We start from the raw sequence: 14,834 nt of genomic DNA, 5'->3' as shown, positions 1-14,834 counted from the left end.
TAGACCACTTCATGCATGAAATAAATCCAAATGCTGTGCAAATCTGTTAATGGAAGTGAATTTAAGTAAAGGGTTTAGTAGGTTAGGACATCAGAGCTTGTTTCACTTGCCCTGCGGTGTCACAGTATCAAATATGTTTGGCACGCAAATGCTCTGAACCGCTGAAATACAGCTTGATTCTGTCATTTACTAAAAATACACTTCCTGCATTGACAGTTTACAACTTTAATGCCCAGAAACAGAATTCTATTACAATTTTGCTTTAATGCTGTAAAATAAGGTCGTCCAGATAGGGGAAGTACTGTAATATGACAGAATAAGAAGTACTGAAGATAAGGTAAGAGCTGTGAGTACAGATTCTTTAAAACTCAATACGTACAGCCCTTTCGGCCCCTGACTCTCAACATATTCCAGCGGTTTTGTTTTTTGTGCTATCCTACATGCGATGCAGTCAAGATTAATGGCGGATCTCGCTGCCTACAGCAGTGGTATTAAATAAGCTTCAAGGCATGCAATTAGACTGGCTTGAAACTCATCTTCTCTGAGGATCCCAACCCTTCAGTCTCTGACAGTCTCTCACCTTTCTGTTATTATATGCAGGTGCTGGAAGAAGTGCCCTAGCTTGCTGATCTGTGTGGCTCACCACCACAATGCCACACTGCATCTTTGCAAACCATGGCTACAGAATTTACAGGCAATTCTTTACAATCGCACTGAGCCTCGAGATTTGAGATTCGGTCACAAAAGCTATGGAGTAGTTTCCACTACTGAAACCTCTTGAGTGAACAAAGATCAGCCCCCTCCCCAGTTAAAGACTCCTCTTTTGAATTATTGTATTGATCTCTGTTATTTTCTGGATTGTACAGATATTTTTTTTAAATATTACATCATTTATATTAATTTATAGAGCACTGAATTTATACATGGGACTGCTCCAGCACTGACTCAAGAAGGCCCATCTGAAGGTTTGACGATTTACCTTCACAAAAACTATGCAACAATAGGCCATATACAACCAAATAAATAAAATATGCTGTAGACAAGCTTGGTTGTTTCTGCTTTTTTGCTTCCACTTCCCCAAGGCTCTTTCAGCTATAAATACAGAGTCCATCCCACCCCACCCCCCTCTCCCTGTGCAGCAGGACGTGGTCCCAGGAGGTACCGAGCAAGTCAAACAGCAGGACGACATTTATACTGACATTGCCAGGGCTTGAGCAGTCATGAAAACATAGTCCTGCCATTGGGTCACTACAGATTTAAGCATACGTGGGTATTTTCTTCATCATAAATGAATCGATTTGGACTGATTACACCCCAGCAACAAGAGAAGTGCAAACCGGAGATGAATCACTTTACTCTGCAAACAGGCCCTGGCACTGTGCCTCTGTGACCCCCGCAGCACCCAGCTGGGTACAGGGCTACAGCATCTTCCCCCTTGAATTCTCAGAGAGCTCGTTGGAAAGGCTGAAAAAGATCTAGAGCAGCCTCACCAAAACCAACGCCCTCGCAGAATGTCGCAAAGTGCGTTCAGGTTCACTAACAGGGCTGGAACACTCAGACCACGCCACCACAGGGACAACATCCAAGCTTCAGAGCCTCTGGTCATTAATGGAACATGAAGGCAACACCATACAATCCTTCACCAGAAAATAAAAGCCAGTAATCAGATTATGATAGATGTCTGTGGCGCAGAGCTTCCATGGCCTTGAATGAGAGGCTCTTATGCTTTTATGGAGATCTATAAACACTCATGAAAAGGCTTGAAATGTACTTTATGATCCGAAAAGGATGACACCATCAATTCGCATTTTACGGCCCCTTTCGAATGTAAGCTAGGTCCTTTTTTTGTTGTCGTTGTTGTCCTTCGCTGGTTCTAAATGTTTTAAAAGCAAAGAGAAACCAGACACTGAGCGGCAGAAATTCCAAACGTGCCATCCTCTACAGGCAGCCTGCCCGTGCCAGCTCACCCCTTGTGCCATGCTGAGGAGCGCATAATAAGTCTTAAACACAGGCTCGGGGTAAACCCAGCCCGTCCCGAAATGCTATTTAAACTGCAATCACTAGTGTACTGCAGAAAGGCCAGTCTTTCATATGACAGGAAAAAAAACAGAAGCTTCCTTCTAATCAAAGTTTCCACTCGCTCCGTTTTGCGGACAGAATTAGCCCTAAACCATCACCTCGCCTGGGCCATTGCAAAAGGTATCATTATGCGTCCTGATTTAGACTACACAAAACCCCCTTTAAATACCATTCAGAGTTCAAGGACTGACGCTTGTCAGCTCCACGGTTTCTGCAACTAATATTTCCACTGCACCTCTGTATAGGAGAGGAGCTGCTAAGAGACTTTATTCACTGCAAGGTCTTTATGCTACGGGGAGTTTTTTTACTTTTCAAACCATAAAATCACTAGGAGGAAAAAATGCATTGTCTTCCAAAGAGGTTATTTATTGATCTTGGTTTTATTGCCATTATCTGCTGGCAGCAGTTACTCAGGCGGACATAGTTTAGCCAAGCACTAAGAAACTATCAGCAGTAATGCTCCGTGATTTTCCATTTGGTGGAGAACAATGGTTGTCAAGTATTTTCAGTACAGTAGAGTGCTGAATATCGCATCCACACAGAAGCACCCCAAAGTTTCATGACATTTAGACAACATTCCAAACCCTGCCTCGGAAACACTCCAGGCTCCAGGCCCATCGGTCTACAGACTTGATAAGAACTCTGTAGTAGCCTGCTGTGAGAGGCAGTGATCTGAGAAAAAATGATCATTCAGACAGCATGGTGTCATGGTAGTTAGCATTGCAGCTTTGCAGCACTGGGGCCCTGGGTTCAACTCCAGATCTGGGGCGCTGGCCGTGTGGAGTTTGTATGTTCTCCCCGTGTTTGCATGGGTTTCCTCTAGGCGTACCGGTTTCCGCCCACAGTCCAAAGACATGTTGGTAGGTGAATTGGCTTCTGGGAAAATTGGCCCAGATGTGAGTGTGTGCGTGTTTGCGTGTGCACTGTGATGGACTGGCATCCCATCCAGGGTGCATATGTATCTCGCCTTACGCCCGGTGCTTGCCAGGATAGGCTCCGGTACCCCCGTAATCCTGAACTGGAAGAAGCGGTTAGGAAACGGATAATGGACAGATGACAAGTTCATTCCATTTCTGAGCTTATCAGACAGGTGCTCATCCTGGTTTCTGGAATGTTAACTATAGATGTTAAGTTGTAACACTAAGTATGTCACTCCCTTCCCTCCCCATCCCCTGGATGGGACACAGAACGTCCTCCCCCTGCAAAGCCGGGCTCCATTAAAGGAGCTGAGTGGATTGGAGCAACAGTCTCAAGCAAGGAGGGACTCGAACCTGCAACTCTCACTTATGAAACCAGAGACTCACTAAGCTACGCTGCCCCCAGGAAGAACAGTACCATGCCTATATTTCAGGGACAACACATAGATTCAGACAGAACAGAAGCAGATTAGTCTTATATCTCTTGACAGAAGAAGTTCTAGCTCATGCTTCAGCCATCCCAGCAATCCCCACAACAAACAGCGATAATTCCAGCAATTTGCACAGGGAAACAGGGGAGAGGGTTAACTTCTTAACACGGTCACTTCATATTGTAGGTTATTTTATCTGTTAACAGTCCACAGCAGTGGTTCAGGCAACTCTGGAAAGAGCGCTTTTGTTCTGATAAAGCTCCATTACAGTAAAGTTCAAACGGTCGCTAATTTCTCACTGACAGCCACTGACTGGTCCTTCACATGAATTTACCCTTGATTTTCTTTTTCTTTTTTTGCAGAATAAAAGCAAGATCCTTTCTGCAGCACAAGCGGTTAATACTAGCATGAAATGAGCCCCATTCTTTCACAGATGAACAGATACTGGTGCAGAACCCCTCAAAGAGTGACATGAGATCTGGCTTCTTAATGACCTTTAAGAAATGTCAAAACTGACTGACTTTCTTCACACGCCAGACTGTCTGCAGTGGGGGCATTACACTTTAATCACTGGGACTTAGTCACTGAGAGAAAACCCAGTAAGAGCTCACCATGTTACTCTCCGAAACAATGAAGCAGCTTTCCATTGAATAAATTATATTGTTATGTTGCATCAGTAGAAAAAGACAACACTCTACAGAATAATTAAGGCCCAGTGCCAGTGGCTCGTTTTGCAGAGACGCCCCATGTGTGTGATTGAAGACTGGGCCTCCTGCTGGTTTTTCACACTGACTTTTCCCAGAGACAAGACCATCCCTGAAAATGGGAAGAGAATCAAAAAGTCTCACTCTTGCGCCCTTTAACTTTTATGGCACACCCTGAAGAAATCTGATTCTGACATCTGCCTTTATGAACTGACAACTGCTGTTACAAACAGCCTTTGCAGGACTAGGGAATTCCTTGCTTTCTGTGAAACCAAGCTGCCAAAATATAATAGAGATCTTTTGCCGTTTCAAACCATTTTAATCTTGAATGATTTTTTTTTCTTCTCTGTTGCTCTGAAGGTTTTCCCTTCAAAGTTCACGATCACTGTCTAATTACTAATTCTTTTTTGCCTCACTTTGTCCAAGTAAAGCACAGCAGAGATATTTCCTCTATAGGTGCTTTTAGTGCTGTTTCAGTAACACTATTATCAAAAGAATTGCTGGACAGGGACTGTGAAGCACATTATAAACACTTTAATTTAAACCCAAAAAACTGCTAAATATCCATATATCCATCTATAAATGCCCCTTATTTTCAAAACGCTTATATCATTTGTCTGCTCTGTTTATAGTAAAGTGCAGAACTTAGGCAGACAATCCAAGCATCAATAGAAGGATTGGTTAGTTTAACATAGTCAGATGAGAAATGCTGTATGTGCTACATAGCAGAACAAATGTTAATGCCCCAGAGCTTCTCTTATAAAGGTCCGCTTTAGCAAAACATGGCAGAATAACAGATCACTGTAATAAATCAAAGTGGAATAATGGTAATCCATTTGCAAGGTGAAGTAAATGCATGCTATAGGCATAATAAAGCCATTACAGGAATAAAAAAATCCCATGCAGATATACCCTAACAAATTTCCATATGACCCAAGAACACATTAAGATTAAGATCACTTTATTGGCCATATACAATTTTTTGCATTAGGAATTCATCTTTGCATACCCCAGCTTGCTCTCCATGAGACACACAGACAGGGAGAGAAGCTTGGGGTCAGAGCGCAGGGTCAGCCATTGTACAGCACCCCTGGAGCAGCTGGGGTTAAGGGCCTTGCTCAGGAGCCCAACGGAGTAGGATTCCTCTGCCGGCCGTGGGATTTGAACCGGCAGCCTTCCAGCCACAGGCGCAGATCCTTAGACACAGAGCCACCGCTCCACCCACATGCACTGCAGGGAGGATGGTTGTCTCAGTGTGTACAGTGTTCTGACAAAGCACATCCAAAAAGAATCACGATAGTCTGTCAGTCACTTTTTGCCTCCTCCTCTCCTGTGAGAACAAATGAGCATCTTTTTACTGCAAAAGTCACCCAGAACCCAGGCTCACCCAGCCAGCAGTCAGTCAGTCTTCATAGGGTTCTTAAGAAAGAAAATCCTCACAGTCAAAGCTATTTGTCTGTTCAGTTTGTACCAAAAACTTCAAGTTTTGGTTTCTATTTCATCCTTAAAGGACTTCAGAACAGGGGTTCCATGTTCCATCACAGCTGTGTCTAAAACACGCCTGCAGCTCAGGTGAGAGAGAAGGAAAAGAAGAAAGCTCTAAGGCAGTGCAGTCCCTTTGAACTTAATCAGCCTTCAGCCCTCTGCAGTGTACACAGGGAACTGCATTTCAAACTGAAAACAGGAGGGAGGACTTTACACAAAGGGTTGTGGGAGTATGGGTCGAGCTATGCAGCCCTGCTAATAACCTAGCTTCTTTCATGAAACAGCTGGACAAGATCCCTGGATCAATTCACTTAAAATAAGCTAGATGGGCAGGACCTCCTTTGTTTTGAAAATTGCTTTTTTGGCTGTTTAAAAATGATAAATAAATATAGTGCTTAATATACTGAACAAAGAGCGTACTGCACAAACAGAAGCCAGCATCAACCCCACCCTGTCCACCTTGTTAAAAGAAAGTACCAGTCTATCGCATGTGATACTGCTGAATCTCAGTTTAACTCAGCACTTTTGGAAGGTACCTAAGTTTTACATTTGCCTTTTCCCTGACATTTGATTGTAATATGAGATTGCACGTTCCAAAAGCAGGGCTGTACACAAAAATTGCCCAGGACTTTTCCAGTGGTTTCCAGTTTATTAAAGCGGAAAAACAAGGTCATGGTCTTGACAGCACACTCACACAAATTCAGCATTTTACATCTGTCACGGTCTCTGCTCATCCCTGGCTCACTGTCAGCCTTCTACCACACCATTATTGGATGTGCTGGCTCCCTATACCCGCAGATACATTATAAACTCAAAGAGGAATTACCAGTGTTTTTTTTTTCTACTGAACAATCTAATAAGTTACTAGACTAATATTACAAGTCATAGGTTTTTTTCCATGCTGAAAACAAGGAGAAAGAAAACACGTTTCGACCATGAAGCCTTCTTCACCTTTTTTTCTTCTTCTGCCTTTTTTTCAGCATGGAATAAACCTATTACTTGTTCCTTTGCAGCCTACGCATGCTGATGCAGCTCCCCACCTGAACTACTATAGACTAATATTAGTCAGTCAGGACTGACACCAATACCATTCGCCTACAATTGTCCCAACTATGGAATCCTGACTAAAGGCTGTGTGAGTAGGGATATCTCCTATACGCATTTACCATGTTATTAATTAACAGCCAACAAGCACAGATCTGTTAATTCTCCTGGTGGCCAGTGCAATCAGTCATTTTAACTGTAACGCTCAGGGTAATTGAATTATTGGCAATGACATGCCAGTTCATTATTGGGGAAGGAAGCACTGAGTGTTAAATTGAGTCTGGGAGTGTGACGCAGTTAGCAAAGCCCAAGCTATTTATAAACCTAGACAATAAAATTGAATGCCAATGTACAGGGGAAGTTGCCTCAGGCCACTTATACCCCAGCATTGGGGGGGGTTGGCAGTTAGCAAGAAACTCAATCAGACTTCTCTTGTCCATTTGCTCCTCTCAGCAGTTTGACCCGCCCGTTTGCACAGCTTTCCTCAGGAGTACAGCTGTGTCCCTGGAGGCCACAGCAGCTGGCACCCCTGGAAAGAAGCATTTCCGAAGCTTTCACGGCAGATAAGACGAAGCAGAAACCCATCCTGGAGAAATGGGACATATTTGATTGATCCAGTTACAGATGCAGCTGCCTCAAACCTTGGAAAGCTGCAGCTTGGCTCCCCATAGATCTAAAGTGATGGAAAACACTGAAATTGTGTAATACTGTTGCCATGTGTTTTCTTTCCTGGAAATCCGATTTTAGCGCAGCGGCAAAATACCGAAATGCAACAGGCTAACACAATTCAAATTTGCACGGCTAATCAAGCATTTAAATAAGGGAAACCAAACCTGACCATATCAGACAGCACGCCAACTTGAAACTTGTCAAGTGTCTGATTCAGAAGAACGGATTTCAAAACCAAAAACCTACAGCAAGTGACAAGTGGGCTTTTGCACCATTCCTGACATTCTGAATGGTGGGCCTGCATTTCACCCCAAAAGGAATCATTTTCACGGAGGGCTAATTATATGCTTCGGCACCCAGTCAAAGAATGGTGGTGATTATGCTGTTTTACAGAAACATGGAAGGGATTTCCAGCTGTTTCTAATGGGCCACAGTAGTTCATTTGGGCCCTGCAGCTTCTGATCATCCAAATCCATCGATTTGGAGACAATTACAAACCCCTCTAAGTAATGAATAAACATTGTACATGAAAGACAAGAAAAACACCTCAACGACAAACAAAAAATGCTTATTGTCTTAGAGTGGACCAGAGCAACCTAGCAATGTACTGTCCAAAGAATTAGCTCAGAGCTGACAAAACTACTAAAGCTCACTGATTCTCACTTCGGTTTTTGGGTGTTAAATGAATGCTTTTAGGAAAGGAGTCACAATTTCCATTCATTATTTCTGAACTACAGCTTATCTGTAACTCTTAGGTCAACTTCCTTCACTAGCCCTGATAGAAGCATCACCACTGCTAGTCAACCAAGGGATAAGGGTTAGGCGAAGACATTGACAGAGGTCCGTTCACTGACAGCCCACATTAAAGCTCAACTGTATGGACAGATTAGACAGGACCTATACATTTGACTTCTTTTCCTAATTCAAATTGTCCGCACATGAATGAAAAAAAAAACCAACAACAACTCTGCAATGCCTTTTAAAATAGATATATGGCATGTAGGCGCTGGCTAGGTTTTAAACAAGAAGTCAAGTGAAAATGAGATGAGCTGCAGAAGAAAATCTGTTTTTGAATTGATGCAAAATTCACCGCACAGGCACCGTGTACCTGCCAGAAATGATCAGATTGCCTCAGGTGAATCACAGACAGAAAAAGCAACCTTAAAGGCAGAACTGAAAACTCCAACTCCATATTTGCAAGCTGTCAAAACTTCTTGTTAATTTGATTCATTATTTTGTCCACAGTGACCTACATTTGAAAACACACTGAGCAATTCGCTGGAGCAGTCTGAGTGAAGATTCGTGAAGATTCTTGGTCAGCAGTACCTACTGTACCCATGATTTAGGCCAGCAACCTCCAAGTTACAAGCCCAGGGCTATAGCCAGTACTCCTCTCTGCAGCCTCTAAGAATCAGCTCATTGGCCTCCAGAATCAATCAAAACTTTAACATATAACATGTCCTTGTATGGCTGTTTTCTATGACCAGGGATTTCTTTGGTTTATACAATGGAACATGAGCTGGCAACTTTGGAATTGGTAGGTATAGAAAGAACAACTTTCACAATCTTCACGGTTTATGTGGCAATGGGACAATCTGCTATGTCACACCAAACAGGGGCACACGTGGATAGTCAGCTGTATCTCTTGACATGGAAACAGATTTACACACACAAGGTCACCCACCTCTTATTCCAAATACACTCTGATGACAGAAGCAATACATTTTCAAGGGCAAGGACAGACAAACCAGTTCATGAGGTTTGGAACACACTGTGGGGTTCAGCTTTTAAATCATTCCGCGATGTTAGTGCAATTCACCCCAGCGAGTAATTTAATTAACCCTTCCAGTCAGCTGGTATTCACCTTACAAACTGCTGCACAATATATGGACCACCCATGCTAAAAAGATCAACTATAAAACTGCAATCAATAAGGAAACCAAGTCCTTATCCGCCTACTTTAGCAGTGGGTGAGCTGTGACTAAACCAGACAAAATGAGAAGGAGACCTACCAGGTTTGGAATTAACTGCCCAATCAGTACTTAAGCAAGAGTTTAAGAGGCCACAGACTGCTGTAGACCTGCTGTGGGTGAGAATATTATCAAAGCACCTTTTAAGGTGCACATAAGAATTACAGCTCCATTCTCGCAGCTCAGTGTAGCAGAGCCCAATACAGACAAAGTGAATTGTGAAAACGAAACAGCGATCATGCAGCTAGTTGGCACGGCAATGCGTCAGGTATTAGCAATATGCTCACTAGATAGGATACTTGCCAAAGCAGAAATAAAGTTGTGCGGGAACCCCTTTCTTGTACACATTCGTCCTGAGACGAATCGTGGCCGTAAAGTCTGGAATTTACCAAGACGTTATAGAGAAGTCAATTGGTATGTGAAGGGCTGCATTTCTCAAAATGGTATATGAGCTGTTGCAGGAGTAAATTCTACTGTTGTAGCTTTTTTTATGTGACAATTTTAGAAAGCTGTGGTTGTCAATGAAATCTTCTCATCTTCAATTCAATCAGTGCAGCGGGTTATAAGATTTTGAAATGTTTTTGGAATACACGGGTCAGACCACAATCTTGGCTGCTACAGGAGCCCACATTTCTTGGTACAGTTTTAATGTCTTATTCGCACCCGTATGCCAGCCTAGTGTAAAATAGCAATGATTTTCCCCTATTTCAAAGCCTAATATTTTTTTTTTCCTGCACAAAGACACCAATATTAGGTGTCATCTTCCGTACTTTAAAGTCAGTGTTTTTGGTTTTAAAAAAAAGAAATTCCTTTCAGGATTCAAGAGTCCCCTTTCCCCCCCCGCCCCCCACACTCGGCAATCTGCACTTCATCATGAGTACAATAGTGGGGCTCTTTGGCCATCAATGATGTCCAGTCTTCAAAATCAAAACAGGGAGCCCAGCTTCTGAGAAACAAAGCATGGGGCTCAAAAGAGACTGTAGAAGAAATTCCATCGACACATCTAAACCATTTTAGCACTTCGCAATTCCATTGCCTTCACCTCCACAAACGCCTGGACAACTGTATAGGCTTTTGCAAATATGTATGGGGAGCCTTTGTGTACCTGGGAGTGTGTTTAGAGCTCCCAGCCGGGTGAATGGGCCATCTCTCTCCAGAACAATCAATAGAAGTCAAGGAGGACATTGCGGTGATCTCTGGCCTGTTTACCTGCTCTGCATGGGAGCATGTTTCTACACCCCGGAGCAGCAGCAGGACAAACAAAAGGAGCTGTTGATGAGGAAAAGATGTCACACTTTACAAGGACTGATTCTATTCCCCCAGCAACCTGGCCCCTGCCTCCCTCCTCCCCACTACCTCTCCTTCTGTGATGTGTTGATACACAGGGCTATCTTTACCCAAACCATATGGCTTACTTTCTAGCCTCCAGCCAGACGCCTTATCTAAACCAAATGAGCCCTTTAATGACAAAGCTTTCACTGAGACCACACCCTCAGCAACTGGATTGCGGCAGGAAAGATTGTTCGTATTAAGAACGTGAAAGAAAAAGAAAGTGCAATCTGAAAAATGATACAAGTCAGTGACATCTGGCGCTGAAATAATTTGCGTCAGTTGGAGCATAAGAAAGGTTACAAACCTGAAAGAGGCCATTAAACCCCATTTGGCAGTTAATAATAAAGCTTTATTTTATAAAGCACCTTTAAAGGTGGCTTCTCAAAGCACTTAGATTGACCCAAGGATCTGATCCAACTATTTCTTGAAAGAAGCCAGGGTATCTGACACAAAAACATGGCTTGGAAGCTTGTTCCATTCTTCTACAACTCTTCGGGTAAAGGCATGCCTCCTCTTCTCGGTAATAAACGCACTTCCGCGGTTAGCTATTTAAGATGTATACATTATGTCCTGAACAAGACCAGCTGCAGATTTCAGGGCATGACTGGTAAAATACCGGTAGCCTGTACTCTAAATTAATCTACATCAAAATCACAGAATCCAACAGATTCAGCAGAGCAGAAAGAAAACTTTCCCTCCCAGTTCTTACTGTATGTGTTAAAAAGGTGTCTCGTCTTCCTCACTAAATGTCACTGTATAAAACGTTCCCTCCCAGTTCTTACTGTATGTGTAAAAAGGTGTCTCGTCTTCCCCAATAAATTTCACTGTATAATATTATGACGTGTGTTGGCATTACTGTTAATCGATAAGACATTCCCTTTTGCTTTTAAATCTTACGAAAAAATACGAAAGGGGAAAAAGAAAATCGCTAACAACGGGACATTTTTCGTGGTGCCCCGGAAGAGACCACTTCAAAAAGGGACAACTGCTTTCTTCAAACTTGTACAAAGCTGACAGACACTCGCGGCTCTCAAAAACAGGGGCAAAAGAAAGACAGCGGGAAAAACCGCCCAGCAGTGAAGGGGTTAATGATGGACCAGGGCAGCTGTGTCCTGCTGCTTCTCTCCTCGCTGGCTGGCTGGCTCCTCGGGGAATGTGGATTGAATTAAGGGATTCCTTGTGATGTCATGGGGGAGGGGATTATTAAGAGAGGAACAGCACCTCCCTGGAAACACTGAGATTGAGCAGTTTTTGCACAGCTCTCCTTGGCCGGGAGACACAATAGGAGACTGTAGACACCTCGTTATCAATACCCCCTGGCTATTGTTTGTCTGCAGAGGCACAGACGGATCGTTTTCAGTTAACTGTTATGCAGGGAGCAGACCTCAAAATCTGACAATTACTACGGCATGCATATTACCCACCTCCTGATGTGCTCTGCATTTCAGTCAATCAGAGTCATTCTGAAACACATTGAACTCCCCGTTTACCACTTTCAGTCTCTAATCAACTCTCTCGTTCTGTATTAGCTTGTCAGTTCTTTTTTTTCTGCTAAAGAAAGCCCCTCTGACTGACTATGATATTTATTGGGTAACAAAAAATGAATTTTATTGATGCAGCTGCAGATGAGGAACGTGAGGGACTGGAGGAGTCCACGGGATTAAATACCCTGTCTCTCGCAGGAAAATTAGATTAATTTTGCAACTTCTTTTCATCGCTTTCTGTAAATGGCAGTACAGCCTAGGCTCTGTTTATACAGCTACCGTCTGATCGTGCACTTCCTCTCTTTAAACGCTGCTTTAAAGTAAGAATGACAAGGACTGTTTTCTATACGTTTTCAATATGAAGTTGTTGTTTTTTGCTGTAGCTATAGTTCTACACTGTTCTTTAATCACTACCCAATTCATTAATGTCATCCAGGTCCTGTTTTTTATACGCTTTCAAAATCTTTGGACAAATGCAGCATGGATATCGATGACTGAGATATAGACCACGTGTTTTAAGATTTCTTCTACTCTCTTAAGAAAAAAAGAGCGTGCATATACTAGCAAACAGAATTCTCTATATAAATACCGTTCTTTAACACCGTGTCAGTACTTTGCAATGTTGGAAAGACAGTACAACCTTCACTTTCTCTCCCGATTGTCCGTCTGCACACACACGTGTGAAAATAAATGACTCTCCCACTTTTCAGGGGCTTTAATGTAATCAGCTACTTAGAAAGGTATCTTCGTCAAAGAATGAGTGGTTCGGCCACCTATGGCTTGGCTAACAGATAAAAGAACAGACGGGATTCTTGTCGTCACCGTGCCCGCCTTTGGAAAGGAATGAACAATCTTTATCAACCCCCTTCCTGCCCATGATTTACCCCCATGGGCAATAAAACACAATCGCACATTCATCACAGGAGCACGAGGACAAGTAATTAGCATAGACGTGGTCTTCTGCACACAAAACCGGTGTATCACCGCTAGCCCTGAGATGCGGACCGCCTGCAGAGGCAGTAACAATGTACCCAAGTACAAAAGTCTCAACGCAATTCATGCGCACATCAACCGATGTCTGAGGAGCCCTTCTTAAGAGGAGTTGTATTTGGATTCAAATAAACGGGGAGATGCTTATTAAAAAGGTATTCCTAAGGTCCCTTATGAGACATACCTGAGTAATACCCCAAAATACAAAAATCAGTTTGTTTTGGCAAAGCCGCTACCTCCTGCTTACTTTAACAAGTTGCAAGTTATTCTATACTATTATATACATTTCTACCATTTTTCAGTTGCAATGGGTAGGAAGAGCCACTTGATGTCAATTGAAGAGCACAGATTTCAGATTCAGAAACAAGGAGATACCGATCATTTTCACTAGACAGTGTGAGGAGAGTGGGGGCATCTCCCAGCAGCCTGACACCTTTACAGAAGGCACAAACGGTTGTATTCACACCACTTTACCGTACTTTCCCCACTATTTCCACTGCAAACCTCATTTGAGAGAGCATGCATTTAAAACGAGGAAACAAGTGAATTCGTTTCTTCCCAGACTACTTTATACCAAGCACGCAATGCACAGAGACTTGTCATTTTAATGGCTTGTCTCGATTTCAGAAAATCTTAAATTCTTTGATAGTGTCGACAACAATTGTTTTATGCCTTTGCAATGCAACGATGTAACCAAATTCAAACACAGACTAGTGGGGCTGGTAATGTAAACTATTGTAAAAATACGTCATTGATACAATGTGCAAATTCTACTGTGTAACAAAGTTGGCATCCTTCTGGTCTTAAACTGCGAGTGTATTTCACAACCACATACGGAAAGAAATAAACAACAACAACAAAAACTTACAGATTGCAGAAAAAGCAATGTCCTGACGTAGTCCCTCTCGGTGTTCAAAATCTCATTTAAAACGCACAGTCTTAATCGGAGCTGACGGTCCGAATCCTTGTTGGTCGGTAAATTGTTCTCCGAATGCCCCTCCGCATCCATTTTCTTCTAATTCCTGTAATGTCGGATATAGATTCAAGCCTTTAAAATGAGAGGTTCACTCCACACAAATCCGCATATAGACGGTATTTCACCAGCGTGTTCCGCTAATGCATCACAGCTTCACCGTGTGGTCCTTTCTGTAGGCAGCGGTATTGGTTTACTGAGGGAATGGCTCATAAACTTCTTGTCTACTAAATAAAACAGCAAGACAAGCCACCACTTGGCAACCTGCGCGGTTATACCATCGCAGGAACCATTTTCCATTAACAGCAAGTGCCAGCGGCGTGCGCTGTTTGATGCCCCCAGACCACACTGAGGTACCCTAAAGTTCCCAGCTCAAAAAGTTGTTCTGCGGTAGAAAAGGAGCCCCTTTTAAATGGACAGGACTTGTGTTTCATTCCAGAATGGCAGGTAGACACATGGGAGGTCCGAGAATTGGAGAACCAAGGTTGCAGCTTGTAGCTTTAACTTGAAAAAAGTGTTCAGTCAGTACAGTCAGCTCAGTGCTGGATGCTCAGAGCTCCTCTCGCAGTCAGCAGCAATCTCGAAATGCACCCATACAACACTCCGACCGTACCTAAGTGCGCAAGGCATCATCTCAAAACTCCCCCTCCTTCCAGTAAGCGTTATTCATATGTTGATTGCGCTGTTTTGCGATGATTTTTCCTTTTACAGGACTTGTCATATAGTGAAACCGCATGGGCAAAAAACATTCTTTGG

At 43.0% G+C, this 14,834-nt stretch overlaps 1 protein-coding gene across 2 annotated transcripts in view; it reads right to left on the bottom strand.

Moving 5' to 3' along the window:
- The window catches only part of prex1 (phosphatidylinositol-3,4,5-trisphosphate-dependent Rac exchange factor 1), a 139,178-nt gene extending 124,501 nt beyond the window's left edge, over window positions 1-14,677 (bottom strand). For both annotated transcript variants that reach the window (XM_088608467.1, XM_088608468.1), the window contains exon 1: window positions 13,974-14,677. In XM_088608467.1, coding sequence (XP_088464593.1) covers window positions 13,974-14,114 — 141 coding nt within the window. In that variant the 5' untranslated portion in view covers window positions 14,115-14,677. The remainder of the gene's footprint in view (window positions 1-13,973) is intronic.
- Window positions 14,678-14,834: the final 157 nt, after the last annotated feature.

Source organism: Lepisosteus platostomus, chromosome 15 (genome assembly GCF_059453375.1).
Source record: "Lepisosteus platostomus isolate fLepPlt1 chromosome 15, fLepPlt1.hap1, whole genome shotgun sequence".
Taxonomy (NCBI): Eukaryota; Metazoa; Chordata; class Actinopteri; order Semionotiformes; family Lepisosteidae; genus Lepisosteus; species Lepisosteus platostomus.
Note: the sequence above shows the minus strand (reverse complement) of the source record. Positions and strands in the feature narration are given on the sequence as shown.